The 11,539-nt window shown below is 41.0% G+C and overlaps 1 protein-coding gene across 4 annotated transcripts; it reads left to right on the top strand.

Moving 5' to 3' along the window:
- The first annotated feature begins 75 nt into the window (after positions 1 to 75).
- Positions 76 to 11,519, top strand: phka2 (phosphorylase kinase, alpha 2 (liver)). Of its 4 annotated transcripts, XM_088371429.1 has the most exons (31): positions 78 to 389; positions 2,018 to 2,176; positions 2,698 to 2,745; positions 2,908 to 3,076; positions 3,225 to 3,307; positions 3,384 to 3,464; positions 3,556 to 3,654; positions 3,752 to 3,898; positions 4,197 to 4,250; positions 4,306 to 4,428; positions 4,528 to 4,623; positions 4,767 to 4,874; positions 4,972 to 5,050; positions 5,441 to 5,575; positions 5,800 to 5,909; positions 5,985 to 6,129; positions 6,357 to 6,435; positions 6,628 to 6,776; positions 6,893 to 7,063; positions 7,581 to 7,684; positions 7,828 to 7,964; positions 8,036 to 8,198; positions 8,385 to 8,464; positions 8,532 to 8,610; positions 8,689 to 8,818; positions 8,932 to 9,033; positions 9,152 to 9,270; positions 9,633 to 9,686; positions 10,007 to 10,240; positions 10,353 to 10,553; positions 10,623 to 11,519. In XM_088371429.1, the coding sequence occupies exons 1-31, from the start codon at positions 312 to 314 to the stop codon at positions 10,794 to 10,796; spliced, it is 3,690 nt and encodes a 1,229-aa protein (XP_088227555.1). In that variant the 5' UTR covers positions 78 to 311; the 3' UTR covers positions 10,797 to 11,519. The 4 variants fall into 4 exon arrangements, 2 of the variants coding, with proteins under 2 accessions (XP_088227556.1, XP_088227555.1); XR_015857581.1 differs by lacking the exons at positions 10,353 to 10,553; positions 10,623 to 11,519 and adding an exon at positions 9,353 to 9,376 and having other exon boundaries at positions 76 to 389; positions 9,543 to 9,686; positions 10,007 to 10,110; XR_015857582.1 differs by lacking the exons at positions 10,353 to 10,553; positions 10,623 to 11,519 and having other exon boundaries at positions 76 to 389; positions 9,543 to 9,686; positions 10,007 to 10,110.
- Positions 11,520 to 11,539: the final 20 nt, after the last annotated feature.

Genomic DNA, 11,539 nt, shown 5'->3' with positions numbered 1-11,539 from the left:
TTGGAACGGTTGCGTCAACCATGATAGGAAAGTCCATTGGCGCCCTCTGTTGATTCAAAGGTGAAATTACATGAACAGGCATTATTTTTTTTTTTCCGCCTTATGCGACGAAGCGTCGTTTGTGACAACCAACCAACCACTGCCTTTGACGTCCTCAACATTTTTGCGTTGTGTAAAAATACGGGTGGATGCTCCTCAGTAGAAAAGCGGAGTCACGCACAGCAGTTTGAAGAGAGAGCCGATTGAAGGGAAGATTTGCATGAAACATGTGACGTGTGTTGTTCGGACTATAACCAGACTGTGAAACAAGGATGAGGAGCCGCAGTAATTCGGGAGTGAGGCTGGATGGATATGCCAGGCTTGTCCAGGAGACTATTCTGTCTCATCAGGTACTCAACAATTGTATGCATTTGACAGTTCATGGTAAAATGGAGCCTGGATTGTGGACGAGAAGAGAAATATTCATAAAATGTGGTATAAGTAGCGCTAGTGGATCGCGGGCGCCCTCGTGCGGTAGCGGAAAAGTATCACTGTCATAAGTACTGTCCAGTTGTATTTAACTTTTGGGTTCATTATTAATATGTAACTTTTTATGTCCAATTCATTTTTTTTATTTAAGTGCATTCCTTTTTTACTTTACAGTTTTATTTCATAAACATTTTAGGAATAAAACCCCATGCTAGTTTTTGATGAACACTTAGGCCTGATACACTACTGCTCTTTAATTTTTGTGTTTCTGTTGTTGCCAGTTTGTATGTTAACACTACTTAAATAAATGAGAACGGTATTTAAGTAATTGTTCATTTGTACTGAGATGCACATAAAAGTTGTTAGCAATATAAAGTGTGCAGTAAAACAGACAAAATCAAATTCATTGTGCTATTATGCTAACATGCCACTTTATCAGGTACATTCACAAAGTCTAATGAGATCCATTGTAACAGAGTCAAATAGGCTCTTTTAATTGTTGCAATATAAATTGACAAAATGTTTATTTTTTTCGTGTGACAAATTTTATGTTCCCGTAATTTAGGAAGCTACATAAAAACATGCCTTTACAGAGACAATAGTGCAGATGGATGGCTGGACTTAGACCAAAGTTCAAAACACATTATTGTGGTATGAATGAGGACACCAGAACATTCTTTGAATTGATCCACATTGGTGGTTCCCAAGCTCTCCCCAACTATTTGACCAAAACAGTATTTCAATGTTAGCTATTGGTTGCAGAAATAAATATTTAGGAACATGCTGTTTTTTCTTTTTTTTTTTGCATCGACAAATCCAGATGTTCTGTTGTCCCTTGAGGTTCAGGCTCCACCAGTGTGAAGTGCATAAAAACAAACACGGGCAAAGGTCAACCAACCCTGGTGTAGCTTGAGGCCTGCCTCCTGGGACCGACTCGTGAATTGACTTTGAAGCACGCTGGACATATTTGCTTTGTATACCCTCTTTGATGAGATAGGGAATACATACACCAAGCAAAGCATTGCAGTTGAAACTGCAGGAAGTTAATAATTACCACAAAAAAATGAATGGAATATGCATTTTCATTTATCAATTCATTTAACTTTTTAAAATCTAAAATGAAGCAGCAGTGTTGATTTCTGTCATGCTTAATTCTAGTGACTCCTTTTCTCAACATACAACTGAAGCACTAAAAGTCTACTAGAGCCAATGCGAATTAATGCAGGGCAAGAAAACCTCTGCAGTAATTTACTTAAATGTTGCAGATGACATTTTGGTTATCTTAATATACAGCCTCACTTCACTTCCACTTCCAAGTCTGCTGAATAGTCTTACAATTGCGGACCAAGAGGGTACAAGCATGCATGGAGATCAATGATATCGAATAAATGCTAGAGCGGGTTTACCTTCATATAAGATCATTACTTGTTGTGAATTCATGGGTAATAAACCATTCAAATTCAAGTTCTCATCTCCCTTCTTCCCTTGCTGTTGTTGAGTTATGAGTTTCAGTTTTGTGTGTGCATGTGTGTTTGTGTATGTGTTTCAGAACCCAGTGTCAGGGCTCCTGCCTGCCAGCACCCAGAAAAAGGATGCATGGGTGAGGGATAATGTGTACAGTGTTTTGGCCGTGTGGGGTCTGGGCATGGCTTATCGCAAGAATGCTGACCGTGACGAGGACAAGGCCAAGGCCTACGAACTGGAGCAGGTGTTTGTGACAGCCATTCATTCCTATTTTCTTTCATCGCCCACATGCTGATTATACTCGGATATTGGCTGGAAGATTATCAAACATTTGGGGCTCCTCTGTGCTTCAGTAGGATTCACTTCAAGTCAATGTTACAGTGGCAAAAGGCTACAAACACAGTGAAATGCACACTTAGATGCACTGATAGATGGACAGATAGTTAAATAATTCTGCTGGAGAGCAATATAAATGTCAGGAAAAGCATATAGCTGAACATTAAGCTGCTATCCTTGCAACTGGAAGGTTATAGGTCACATGTAAAGAGTTTTAGTATATATTCTTTTAAATAGCACATATTCTTTTAATTAAACAATATATTTTGTGTTCAACTTTTTTGTGTTATGGAGAAATTTAACAAGAAAATAAGTTAACCTTGTAAAAACATCTTCAGCATAACACTGTGTTTGTGAACAGTGTGTTTGTGGACAGATGCTAGTTGAGTAGAGGTTAGCTGTATTTACTCTTATATGCTTTCTTGGCAGAGTGTGGTCAAACTGATGCAAGGACTTCTGCGTTGCATGATAAGACAGGTAAAACAGGCCTGTGTTATTTATTTCTTTGTTTGTTTTTTCCATAAAGGCTATTTATACATTCTTTAAATAAATCTGTAGTTCATAATTTGATGTAGACCTGTATTAAGAGGCTTCCCAAGTCCTGCTCTTTGGTAACTACATCCTGTTGTTTGTTTTTAGGTTGCTAAGGTTGAGAAGTTCAAACACACACAGAGTACTAAGGACTGCCTGCATGCCAAATATGACACTCCCACTTGTGCCACCGTTGTGGGAGATGACCAGTGGGGTCATCTTCAGGTGGATGCCACTTCGATTTACTTGCTGATGTTGGCACAGATGACGGCATCAGGTTTGGGCCTTGGCTTTGTTTTCTATGAGGTGTTGTTTAGGCAAAAAAATATCAATAACCACTCACACGCACTAAACAAACTTTCACTCATACAAAGTTTAAATACCTGATCATATGATAAAACCTAAAAATGAATGTGATCACGCAGGTCTTCGGATCATCTCAAACTTGGATGAGGTGGCTTTCATCCAAAACTTGGTCTTTTACATTGAGGCTGCGTACAAGGTTGCGGTAAGCATCATGATTTGATGAGCGGACTGTTAGGAGATGAAGACATTGTGAACAAAGGCCTGCTGCCCTCTTTTAGGATTATGGGATGTGGGAGCGAGGTGACAAAACCAACCAGGGCATCCCTGAGCTCAACGGGAGCTCTGTCGGAATCGCTAAGGTATATTAATTGCAAATAGAATTGGTTGGGAATCACTGCATGAGGTACTGCAATCCCGATCTAAACCAGTGCAATGTATTTGTGTTTCCAGGCAGCTCTTGAAGCTATCGATGAGCTGGATCTTTTTGGCGCGCACGGTGGCCCAAAGTCTGTCATCCATGTTCTCCCCGATGAAGTAGAACACTGTCAGGTACAATGCGCCTTCAACCTTCTAAGCGTGCACAAATATGGAGAGCCATTTATTTGACATCATTGATATCCATCTCGCGTCTTTTGACATGCTTCAGTCCATCCTGTGTTCCATGCTGCCCAGAGCTTCCACATCCAAGGAAATAGATGCTGGCCTCCTATCTGTTATCTCCTTCCCTGCTTTTGCAGTGGAGGATGCAGAATTGGTGGCCATCACCAAGTCGGAGATTATTAGTAAATTGCAGGTACTATTTAAGACCACATTTTGTTAACTCTATTCAGAAATGATGGGTTTTTTTTTTTAAACAGCGTTACCAGGCCACTCTGCTGTGACATATTTAACTCGTAACCACCTGTTTTTATTCAAATTACATAGTAGTTTTTTGTAAAAAAAAAAAAGAAAATCTGTGAGTAAATTGTGTTAAGGTTTTTTTGGTGTCATTTTTCTTCTGTTGATTTTTATTCAGACAAAAGTGTGTTGGCTCAGTAAAGATACACTGTATTATTCTTATGTAATACCAGTAACCTTGTATTCCCTCACAGGGACGCTATGGTTGTTGTCGCTTCATCAGGGATGGATATCACTGTCCTAAAGAGGTAAGATTTCCAGTATTTTTTTTATTCAAAGCCTAAATATTGGACAATCTCCCAGGACCCAACCCGGCTCCATTATGATCCTGCTGAGCTGAAACTATTTGAGAATATCGAATGCGAGTGGCCGATCTTCTGGACCTACCTCATTCTTGATGGAATCTTTACAGGAGACCAAGTGCAGGTAAGAAAGACAAACTCCCTACCACAATGAAGGTTTCTTTTAATGACTGGCTGCGAATGCACGGTAATGTCATACTAAACCGTTGTGTGTTGTGTTCAGGTGCAGGAGTACCGTGAGGCACTGGAGGGGATCTTGATCCGGGGCAAAAATGGCATCAAATTGCTGCCTGAACTTTATGCTGTACCAAGTGACAAGGTACATCACTCCATTGAGAATGATAATGAGATTAATACTAGTAGGGCGTGTTACTAGGGTGGCAACAATATACACTAGTTGATATCTGCCTATTACTACTACTGATGAAATACATGGAGAACTAACGCTGTATTTAATTGCAGGTGGAGGAGGAGTACAGCAACCCCCACTCTGTGGACCGAGTAGCCATGGGCCAGTTGCCTCACATGTGGGGACAATCATTGTACATCCTGGGCTGCCTTTTGGCTGAGGTATGTCGTACGATAAGCCTTAGCACCACTTGTGTTGTGAACCCTAACCCTAACCCTGCTACTCCAAATTTAACCCATGTGCATTCTCTCTTGGAAGGGCTTTTTGGCACCAGGAGAGATCGATCCACTCAACAGGAGGTTCTCTACAAATTTAAAGCCAGATGTTGTGGTACAAGGTTGGTTTGAGTTGGGAATGGAAAGTTGTTTGAGCATCTGTTTCAGTAGTAGTAGTAGTAATAGTACCATTTTGGCAAACAAGTCTGCAATTAAATCTTACTGGTAAAGTACAGTGACGTATTGAAATTTAACACGGTAATAGAACTATTATTAGTAATGTTTTTTTTCTGCTACTGCCTGTTGGCTAGTGGCGTATAAATAGTTTACCAGTAATGTGTAACTGAGTACTAGTAAGGGAAAAGTGGCAGTGCGCTGAATGGATTGACTTAATAATGAGGACAAATAGTGTACTAGTACACAAAGATGGATATGAAAGACATGGCATGAATGTTGATGCAAATATCCCCTTTCAGACTAACGTTTTTTAAACTTGCTTGTGTTTGCATCAGTTTGTGTCTTAGCAGAATCGAAGGACATCCAGAACTTGTTGCGCGAGCATGAGATAAAGGTCCAAATGCTGTCTGAGGTTCTGCCAATCAGGGTCCTGCCTGCTCGCATCTTGAGCCACATTTATGTCCGACTGGGTACCCACACACAAATGCAAACAAAACACTGTTTTCTTATACTATAATAAGCAAACAAATCTTGTTTTAAGCACTAAAGACATTCCTGGAAAACCGGTCAACATGTTTGCCTGTTTTCTGATATGTTTACAATGAAACACTAATAAGTTAAAAAATGATTTTATCCAAGTAGTCCACAATGTGAAACTATGTAGTGATCCCATTTTTGTGTGTCAATGCGACAGGGAATTGCAAGAAGCTGGATTTGAGCGGCAGGCCCTACAGACACATCGGAGTTTTGGGAACATCCAAATTTTATGAGATCAGGAACCGCTCTTACATTTTCACCCCTCAGGTACAACAAGCTTCCTCTTTTGTGATTCCCTCATTACTCTTTGTGCTGTTCACACTGCTGTCTTCTGCTGTGAAGTTTCTGGATCAGCACCATTTCTATTTGGCCCTGGACAACCAGATGATCGTGGAAATGCTGCGTACAGAAGTGGCCTATCTCTCCTCTTGCTGGAGGATGACAGGACGGCCCACCCTGACTTTCCCCATCACTCGCAGCATGCTTGGTAATTAAGTAGCTGATGCTTTTTTGCTGATTTTTGGTGCGTGCGCATGTGAGAGAGATTTTAGATCAAAATGAGAGTTTTTGGTATGTGTGGCGGCTCTAGACTGCTTTTTTTGCTAACAACTGTATCCCCAGAATAGATTTTCATTCTCCATTGTTTTCATGATTTGTAATTACTAGGTTTCATTTTTCAAGTGACATTATTGTTCCCATTTTTCATTTTCCTAGTTGACGATGGAGATGCCATTGATCCGTGTATCCTAGCAACGCTGAGCAAGCTGCAGGATGGCTATTTTGGTGGAGCAAGGTCTATTTTCTCATACAGGACCATGGCTCCCATTGAACAAATTTTGCAGTTCCAACTTTGTACTGAAATTATGAACAGTTGGACATTTAAGATATTAGAGGCTTCAATAAGTTCACCAACATTTTCTGAAATTTCACCATTATATCCCCAAATTTTTGTGAATTGTGAACATCCGTTTTGGTGTGCCTTTAGGATCCAGATGTCAGACCTCCCCAATCTACAAAACACTTCCTTTCACACTCACCTCAGCTTCTTGGATGAAGAAAACGACAATTTACTTGAAGTGGATGACGAGGGAGATAAAGACTATGGGGAAGAATACAGTCACTGTGAGCTTCCAGGTAGCCTACATCATGAGGCCAATATTTATTGTGATTTCACATATATGTTGAAAGTTTCCACAGTTTTGCTACACACTTTAGTTGAATTCCTAACTAAATGTTTTCTTGCACTTTAGAAGGCTCAGACGACATGTTTGATCAGTACCTCACGCAGCTCCTCCACAGCACCACCTCCAGATGTCATCTTCCTCCCATCCAGAGTGGACAGCACCATGTGTTCAGTGCTGAACACACCACCAGAGATATTCTGTCTATGATGGCCCAGGTTCAGGGGCTTAACATGCCTAGTGAGTTGGAATTGTCTATTATTGCAATACCAGCTGCCAACATGTCAATTAAAAGGGCAATCCATTCCTAATAGTAAAATTCATGTTATTCATTTGAATATATTGTATCAAAAAGAAGAATGGTGGGGAACCAACCACTCATAGCAGAGATGTTATTATAATAAAAGTTATGAAAATAGATAAATAATAATAATAATAATAATAAAAGTTATTATAATTTCTTTAAAATGACTTTTTGGATTGCAATTTTGTAAAAGTAGTGTATGTGTTATTATGTAAAAAACATACATGTCAAAAAACATACGAATCTAGCAAAAAGAGCATCATAGTGCAACAGAAGTACTTTCCTAACAACATCACAAAGCACACTTCCTAGGGATTATTTTAAAAGAGAACTAGAGCCACAAAGGCTTTTTTTTTAGAATTGAATCACATCCCTGCATTAAATGAAAATTGGAGTTGATTGCCGCTCTGCAGCGATTATAGATTACAACAAACATATTTGTATGTTCTTCAGAGTCTTCCATGTATCTACCTGTTGTCCCTCTCATGAACAAGCATCGCAAATCTCTGAACCTGTTGGAAGTTCCTCAACCCGCTTCACATGCGAAGCAGCACAAGGTAGCCAAATATAAAAAAAAATTCGATTGACTATTTTCCTCTCAGAAAGTATCTCAGCACTTATTCCAGTGATTGCCTCTTTGGTGCATGCCATCACCTACTGTACACATATCATTATGTATCGTTTTGTTTTTTTGGCAAAGTGTCGCAGTGTAGCTGATCTCCATCTGCCACGAGACGCCCAAGGCAACACGGATTTTGCAGCGCTGGTGAGGCAGCTGAGGGAGTGCCCCACTCTACAGGACCAAGCAGACATCCTTTATATTCTCTATGTGATGAAGTAAGACAAAAAGACAAGCAATGATGACCCAGAACATTTCCTTACAAGCTCTTTTTGTGCTCGCTGCCCAGAGGAGCTGATTGGCTCCTTGAGGTGTCGGGTCCAGGTCACGGTTGGGTGAGTGTGCGCACCCTGTTGGAGGAGCTGTATGTGCAAGCTGGAGCCTCCCAGGAATGGGGTCTCATCAGATACATCTCGGGAATCCTACGCAAGAGAGTGGAGGTCCTTGCTGAGGTCAGGAAATCCAATTTTAGCTTTATCATAAACAATTTATTGTATAATATATGAGCTTGTTTTTAATAAAACTGAATGCGCTTCATGTATAGCTACAGTGGTGAAATAAATACTTTTATTTAAAAAAAAAAATATTGGATGTATCTAACAACATGTATGTAATTGTTTTATGTGTGTGATGCACAGGCCTGTACAGACCTTATTTCCCACCACAAGCAGATTACCGTAGGTCTTCCTCCTGAACCCAGGGAAAGAGTCATCACAGTGTAAGTCGAATTTGCTAAAAAACTTTCAATTTATGCTTGAATTGCTTTACATTCATTTCTTTCCCAGTCCCCTCCCCCCCGAGGAGCTGAATGCTCTCATCTTTGAAGCCAGCGGTCAGGACATCAGTGTTGCTGTGCTCACTCAGGTGACCTTGGAGATCAGTGGAATGTTTTTTTTTTGGGGTTTTGTGACAACCAGTGTGAGACGTTTGCTGATTTTGCAGGAAATCATGGTCTACTTGGCCATGTATGTGCGCTCCCAGCCTGCTCTATTTGGTGACATGCTCCGTCTGAGGATAGGACTCATCATGCAAGTGATGGCAACCGAGTTGGCTCGCAGTCTTCGTTGCTCCGGTAGGAACTTATCAGACAGGTTATTAATAGATTTTGAAACAATTTGTCTGTTGTTCTTAATTTGATGTAATCTTTATGAGGATAATGTTCCAAAAGGCTTCATTCCATTGTAGGTGAGGAGGCTTCTGAGAGCCTGATGAGCCTCAGTCCTTTTGGGATGAAGAACTTGCTGCACCACATCCTCAGTGGCAAGGAGTTTGGAGTGGAAAAAAGCAGTGAGTGTTTGTTCCACAACTTCCGCTATTTTATCTGACTGAGAGCAACTGGAGTCTTTCTATTTCCGTCGTTGTGTCTAATGTTCGGGCTGTGTGTTTTCTTGTCTGTGTGCATCAGTGCGACCTATCCAGTCAACAGCCACTAGTCCAGCCATCTCTATCCATGAATTAGGACACACTGGAGCCACTAAGACAGAGCGCTCAGGGTTACACAAACTCAAAAGTGAAATCAGACAGGTGAGGTTAGCAAATTTACCTGACAATAAAAAAATCACTGAAATGTGTCCAATAATGGTGTTTCTTTTGCCTTTGGTTGCAGTTGGATGGCTCTCGGCCACTCAGTGTGGGTTTGAAAAAAAAAAAAAAAAGTATATATGTGACTCTCGCTAACATTGACCATCTCCTATATGTACATATTTTTGTACTGCAGCTCCATTATGGGAATGGCCGCTCTGTCTCGCTCCGTCTGTACAAGATCATGAACTGATCTCATCTTTTTTTGTAACCAGCTCGAACTGATTTCATTCATCACATCACGCCTCGAAGGATGCACGAAAGCATCTCCAACTTCATGTCATGTCATCCATGTGCTTACGTAGATCGTCAGTGGCAGTCTGTCCACATGCAGCAATGTCACCTCTCCTCGCTCCACGGTAAAAACATCTCACCTCACCTGTTTTCAATTCATTTCATTTCGCATTTGAATGGTTTGACGATTTTTGTGTACGCTGAGCAAAGTTGACACGATAGCATGTTAATTGTGACTGTATTATGTGTAATAATGATACAATTTTTAAACCAATTATATGAAGCTGGATCATTTCTCATGGCATGTCCGATGAGCTCTCATGGCAGACTGGTTGGGAATTTTTGCTCTAGTGCATGGTTCATAACAAAAACATTCAGGCTAGAGAAGTAAAACAATGCAACCCAGAATCGCTCTTGTGAAAGTAAATTCTTGTTTTCACCACAGCGTTGCAGCAGCCCCTCCACTCCCAGTGGCATGTTATCCCCCGTGGGCTCTGCACAAGGTGACGCGCAACTGCACTGGGAGGAGAGGCAAGGCCAATGGCTCAGGAGACGCAGGTTGGATGGCGCCATCAACAGAGTTCCGGTGGGTTTTTACCAGAAGGTGTGGAAGATTCTGCAAAAGTGCCACGGCCTGTCCATCGATGGATACGTATTACCCTCGTCCACCACAAGAGAGGTACTTTCCAATGAAAGCCCAATATTCCGAATTCCATGTCAGAAGTCTGTATTTCGCTAACAGCCTGGAAACACGGAATCTACATGGATGCATTTTTCTGCCTTCTGTGTAGATGACAGCAAGAGAAATCAAGTTTGCAGTGCAGGTAGAGTCAGTTCTCAACCACGTGCCTCAACCAGAATACAGACAGCTGCTGGTGGAGACCTTGACGGTTCTAGGCCTGGTAGCCGACGTGGACGTTGACAGCATTGGGGGTATCATCCATGTGGAGCGCATCCTACACATGGCCAACAACTTGTTCCTCAGCGACCAGGTACATTGACAGGAAGGAGCATCCATTTTGGAAAACATGTCCAACAAGTTTTTTTTTTTTTGTCTCCAGAAATCTCACAGTGCCTGTGATTATTTCCTCGAGAAGGACCCTGCAACAGGAATCTGCAACTTTTTCTATGACAGCGCTCCCAGTGGCCGCTTCGGCACCATGACGTATTTGTCCAAAGCGGCAATCGCGTACCTTCAGGACTTTCTGCCAAGTTCTAGCTGCCTGATGCAGTGAAAGCTGTTATTTTATTTCATTTTTATTAAGTAATTATTTGATGTCCTTGACATCCATCTTAAGGTTCATGATAGTGGCCTGCTTTTTATACTCACTACTACAACAAATCATTGCACTGATAGAATGACCTACAAGTACAACTTTAAGCTAGATTTCTTTCATAGTAAATAAATGCTTAAACATCTTTCCATTAGGAAAACTCGATTAGTCCCACAATGGGGAAATTTACATTCATTATTCCAAATGTTATTTGTAAGGCCGTTGTTTGACTATCGTCTTTCCATACACTGGGTCCTCCTGAAAGACTTGAGGCATGTGCTTGTAATATTTACTCCAAAGATATGTTGACATAATAGTCTTCACAATACATTTGTAAACCTGGACTGTGGACATAATTTCATATGTGCATTTATTCCCAAATCAAGATCTATAGTTTCTCCCAAAAGTGAATACCACCCCACGCATTTCTGAAATGTATATTAACAGTCGGCCCGGTGGAGCATGCGGTTAACGCATCTACCCCACGGTTGACATGTGGTGCTTGTGTCCGTCTGACAGTTAAAACATTCTGGGATCATTGTGGAGTTTGCATGTTCTCGCTGGGTAATCCAGAGATCTAATCGAAATGTTGCGTATTAATGAGAGTAGTAGGAGTTAGTGTAATGAAGGTGTCCAACAGGTGTCCTGAATTTACTCCCGGGATCAATAAAGTATCTATCACCACAGGGTTGAAACTACTTTTA

The sequence above is a fragment of the Syngnathus floridae genome, chromosome 3 (genome assembly GCF_059516105.1).
Source record: "Syngnathus floridae isolate MCC-2025c chromosome 3, RoL_Sflo_1.0, whole genome shotgun sequence".
Classification (NCBI taxonomy): domain Eukaryota; kingdom Metazoa; phylum Chordata; class Actinopteri; order Syngnathiformes; family Syngnathidae; genus Syngnathus; species Syngnathus floridae.
This window is presented reverse-complemented; position numbering and strand designations above follow the sequence as displayed.